The sequence below is a fragment of the Gossypium hirsutum genome, chromosome D13 (assembly GCF_007990345.1).
Source record: "Gossypium hirsutum isolate 1008001.06 chromosome D13, Gossypium_hirsutum_v2.1, whole genome shotgun sequence".
NCBI classification, from domain to species: domain Eukaryota; kingdom Viridiplantae; phylum Streptophyta; class Magnoliopsida; order Malvales; family Malvaceae; genus Gossypium; species Gossypium hirsutum.
In genome coordinates, this window is record NC_053449.1 from 16,632,233 (window position 1) to 16,637,753 (window position 5,521).

The 5,521-nt window shown below is 34.5% G+C and overlaps 1 protein-coding gene across 1 annotated transcript; it reads right to left on the minus strand.

The window, feature by feature from the left end:
- Nucleotides 1–1,705: 1,705 nt before the first annotated feature.
- On the minus strand, nt 1,706–5,252 carry LOC107920537 (nuclear transport factor 2). Its single transcript, XM_016850289.2, has 9 exons — nt 5,050–5,252; nt 4,345–4,524; nt 3,955–4,246; nt 3,621–3,868; nt 3,381–3,531; nt 3,157–3,278; nt 3,000–3,065; nt 2,840–2,891; nt 1,706–2,684 (listed from the first exon to the last, which is right to left on the minus strand). Exons 2-9 carry the CDS (start codon nt 4,522–4,524, stop codon nt 2,443–2,445), a joined length of 1,353 nt encoding a protein of 450 aa, XP_016705778.2. The 5' UTR covers nt 5,050–5,252; the 3' UTR covers nt 1,706–2,442.
- Nucleotides 5,253–5,521: the final 269 nt, after the last annotated feature.

The following is a 5,521-nucleotide window of genomic DNA, read 5'->3' on the forward strand; positions in this document are numbered from 1 at the left end:
GATTTGTTTTTTGATATTCTCCTTTTCATCTTTAAGGATATCTTCAACTTCCATTTCATCGTTTGGACAATTGTTTCTAAAATGTCAAATTATACCACACCTAATACGAATTTTGCAAACTCTCTTATACCTAAAAATCATGAATTATGGCAATTAAACAATGACTCGAATGGGATCTATTGAGTGAGAGATCTTGGTCAAAGAAAATCACTGATCCTTTTTTTCTTCGGCTATATTGTTTGACAGATGAATTTTTGTTTCCACAAGATGTTGTGTGCACTCATCTTCATAAGAAGGATGATCTAAATCATTGTTTTTTGTCTAGCTACAATCTCTAAGTGTTGTCCATTCCAATTTACTTACGAGAGATGGTTTCAAAGATGAAAAACAAACAATATGGGAAGAAAAGGGATAGGAATTATAGTAAGGGGATTTGCATGTAAAGGATTTAAAGAAGTTGAAAAAATTTGGGATAATGGTATATTTATCTTTCATCTGTTATCAAATCTTTTAAATGGTACTTCTATTTTGAAAATGATTATATTAGTATCTAAACTTTCAATTTCTTTGGCACTCATCAATAGACCATATTTCAATCAATACTGACAAAATCGACTGGTATGAACAGTACGATTGAAATTTACCCAAAACTAAACCTAAAGTTTGTTGTTCCGATTTACTACCAGAACAAATCTTTTAATATGGTACTTCTATTTTGAAAATGATTATATTAATATCTACACTTTCAATTTCTTTGGTACCGAACGATACACCATATTTCAATCAATATTGATAAAATTGACTAGTATGAACGGTACCAATCGAAATTTACACCAAAACTGAACCTAAAGTTTATTATTTCGATTTACTATCGGAACAGAGCGTTCCAACCAATATGAGCAGTATGAGAATGAAATTGATTGCAATGAAACATGTCTAATAGTGTTAAATTTTGACTTATTAAGACATTGTCCCAATTGTAAGCAACTTGCTACTTTTTATCAAAAAAAATTATTTTTTATTTCAAAATATGTGAGAGAACTCAAGTTAAATAACTTAAAAAATTTAATCCTAAAAGATAAAACATTAAAAACCAAAAAATTTCAACTTTCAAAATTTGAAACCGAAATTCCATCTTGTTGTTCATCTCAACTTCAATTTCAATATCTTTTAACATCTTCATCCCCAAAATTCCCTAATTGATCTTCCATTTTATGAAAGGAAACAAAAATTTCATGCCTCGTTCATCTTCCATTTTCATGTTTGAGGAGTTCAACCTCAATTTCAGGCCTTGAAATCAACTAAGGTTCTTGAACTTCAGCTTCTACCATCATCAAGCACTGGCAGAACTCAAATAAGAAATGTAGGACTCACTTAAGGCTATTGATAGGGTCAAGTGACATTCATGAGAAGAGTGAAGCAAACAGGCTTAGTTTGAATGGCGGAGAAAACCCAGGCCGAAAAGGCTAGATAATTGCAGAGATTGAGATAGCCCACGCCGAAAAGGCTTGGTTCGAAAGAGTTTGCAAATGAGCAGCTGAAGTCATCCATAACGAAATTAAAGTTAAGGAATTAAAATAGCCATTTTGAAATTAAAAGTATCACATTAGAAGATTTATAAAGCATAGGAGCCATTGTCAAAAAAAAAAAAAGCTAATTGAATCAATTTGAGTAAAATTGAAATATAATTTATAACCCCTGAATAAATCAAGAAAACAAGCGAAATAATCACTCTCGAACTATATACAAAATCATCAAAATAATCTTTAAATTTTAAAGAAAAACAAAAGTTTTATAAAAATATTTTGTTTAAAAAAATCGAGAAATTAAAAACTTGTATAAAAATGTTGAATTATATAAAACTTGTAAATAATAGGAGGGGAAAAGTGGGGCGCTTAGAACCATGAGGCAGATGAAATGGGATTCGCCACGGCAAGGGCAAGGGTGGCAAATGGAAGGATGAATTTGGGAATTGGGTGTTGAGTTTCAACAGCAACATCGGCTGTTTGGACACAACAATAGATGCTCAATTGATATTTGCAGATTAATTTCTGTCACCACCGACAACAACCAATTCACAACATCTTGCTTGCTCTTCACAGATTACAACGCCATAACTGCTAAGCCTTTATACTAAACCCTCTTCTCTGCCCATTCCCAACTCACTAGCAGCATAAGAAAAACCCATTTTTTATCCAAAAATCTCATCAAAGATTAAATAATATAAAGCAAAAAGAATAATAATTCCACAGATTATTTTCCAAAGCCTTCCAGCCATCTGCCTACCTAATTTAAGTTTTTTAATAAACTCAAAACTGAAAATGACGAAAATTTAGACTTCAAAAGTAGAAATTTGAAAAGAAAAAAGTAAAAAAAAAATTACTCTCTTGTTTCCCCCTACTTTTTTGGTGATAAAAACCAAGAAACTAATCTTCAAAACCCTTAACTTTCACCTTCATCATGGCGAGCAGCAGCAACTCTTTGTCCCCCATTTTGATAAACTTTCCTGTTAGCTTCTCCATTTTGCCCCGCATTGCCCCGAGCTTGACCTGAGAACTCGTTCCTTTCGTTTCTTCTAAAGTTACGGCTGCCATTGAAGTTCCCACGGCCTCTGAAGTTGTCATTTCGGTAGCCATTTTCATCTCTATAACCACCATACCCTGGTTTCCCACCACTGCTGGGTCCTGCAAATTATTTAAAACAAACATAATTTATGCACTTTCCCCTTACCTCTTATTCTATGCTATAAACAACTTTATGATAACAACATTTGCCCTTCATGCCATGAAGAGAACATCAACATAAAAATGCATAAGTTGAAGAAGATATGTTAACGTGCCTCGCTTTTCTTCGATATTGGCCTGCCTGTTGCCGATTTTAATAGGAGAAGCCTGCAATGATGGGAATTGAAAATTTTAGACAGACATAACATCGTGCCATCATGCAACACGAAATCAACATCAATCTAATTATAAATGTGAGATGCGAGAAATTTATACCATAACAGCACTTTGCACAGAAGTAGCAGACTCGAACTCTACAAACCCAAAGCAGTTTTTGTTGTCCTGAAGACATGAACCAAGTGAAGGTTGTAAATGTTGTGCAAACAAGCATTCGAAACATTGATCAATTCCAAAACAGACGTAAAGAACAAACCTTAAAGCTTCTGACTTGGATGCCATTGGGTTTAATTGGTCCAAATTTTTGGAAAACCTCCTTCAGCATTTCCTCAGTTGCGCTCATAGGCAAGTTCGCAACAAATATCGAAGTATTCTTACCTGAAACAAGTTGAAATGAGGAATATGGATGAAAAAATTCTGCAACATTAACATTGTTGAAGCACTGGATACTAATGAATTTGAAGAACAATAAACAAAAACCTGAAGATTCATTGCTCTTTTCTGAGGTATTGTAGCTTTTAGGAGCAGATTCTTCAGGTATTGCAGCTTTGCGAGACTGCTGCACAGGTTTAGGTTTCGGAGCCGGAGCTCTCACAATAAATGGAGCAGAATTCTTTGTCAATGCATGTACCTGAAACAAGTATTTAAAAAGGAAAAGCATTATTTTTCCCATTTAAAATAAGTGGTTTTCTAAATGCTTGTAAGGATATATGAACTCACAACTGATAGATATGACTTCTTCGGAGCATCATCCTGAATTACAGGGGCCGAAGTCTGGCTCACAGGATGAGAATCTTTCTGACTTTTCTTGGTTGGAGGCGGTAGCTGCTTGGAAACGACCCCATTCTCCGGAACAGTATGCTTTCCATTGTCCAATGGAGGACTGACTTCTTTAACATTGTTATCATCGTTGTCCGAAGGAACAGTGGTGTGATTTGCCACAGCATTCTTCGGCACAGGAGTTACCTCTGCAATCAAGCATTTTAAATTAAACATTCTCCCCTAAAAGAATGAAAATTGGTAAGTAAAAATATGCACAAACCATAAAACTCACCGGTATCTTGAGACAAATCAGCTTGATTACACTCATCGATATCATTATATGCCACGTCCACTGGCTCTTTGTCATCAACATACCTAAAAACATCATTCAAGACATAATATCCACCCTCTTGTGGAGCAAGAAAGAATGACTGCGTAAACTTCCTCCTCACATCATCTTTTCCGATCAAAGAGCCAGTAACCAAAACAATCACACCGTTTGCTAATGAGAACTGGGCATCAGCAAAAGAAATCTCAGCCTTATAACTCTGGTAGTCCAATGAGAGAATCAACTCATTTATCTCCTGTTACGAGCATTACAGAAAACATTGTAAATTGCTATAACGCGAACAAAATAATATTCAATCATTCCCATTGCATTGTCTGCAAAAGAGAAACCTACTTTCAGGGTAGTCACGGACTTCATCGCACCATCAGTACCGGGGCGGCTTAACACGCTCAAGTCAAGATAAAATTTATAAGCATGTGAAGGGTCATTGTGAAGAACAGTGTAGTACTGTTTGACAAAGGCATTCCCAATCCCTTGTGGATCGGAAGCCGATGGATCCGATTGCGTTGTCATCTACAAACAATAAAACACTTAACGATAAGTTGTTATAAGCACAAAAACATGTAAGAACCCAACATAAGGTAAAAGTTTAAGGAAATACTTCCCAGTGAAAATTGAAAAGCAGAGAACAATATCCAAAATATTTACGTTATACCATTGAGAAAAAAACAAATCAAAACTGCGAAAACCCGAAAGACGATGCTTTTTTCAGGTAAGTTAAACCATTATACTAGTATGAATCCAATCGGTTAAAGAAAACTGATTCATTAATTATCAAAAATAAATCTGCATTGTAACTAAAAATAAGATCTATTCAACAATTTAATAATGGATAATCCACTATTACTATATCGGGTCATAGGGAAAAACTTATCACAATTCAGGCTATGATTATAATTCCAAGAAACAAAACCAACAGAAATCAATAGCAGCGACAACATTATACCGATTGATGTTAAACCCAGATCGGAAAACAGTTAATTTCATTAAATTATGCCATCTTAAATCATATAAAATAGAAAAGAAAAATCGGATTACCTAGAAAAGAGAAAACAGTGCCTGGCGGCACCGTGGAGAATCGAAAGGTGAAAGAAAAAGGGAGGTAACCTAAATTTCACCTTATTATTTGAGAGAGAGAGATATATAGGGTGAAATCCTCGAATCCTTACTGGATTTTTTTTAATTTATTTTTAAAAAAAAATTAGAGATGTTTACTTTTGGTCTCGTCGATGACTTTGTGGACCAACTGATTTAATTGGCGGTCGTGATCGAATTATGATTGATTAGCTTCAACGGTTTTGATTTGATTATGTAGATGGAATGCGAAAGGGGTTTGGTGGGAAGCTGGAGTTGGAAACCGGCTTCTATAGGAGGTGAGACAAATTTGACAATTTAAACTTGGTTTAATTTTGATTTTAGTATCTGAAATTAATCAGTTCCTCCGATGACATCGTTAATTATTTATTACTAAAGTGATTATGTGCAACTGTTTTTATTTACTGTTATTATG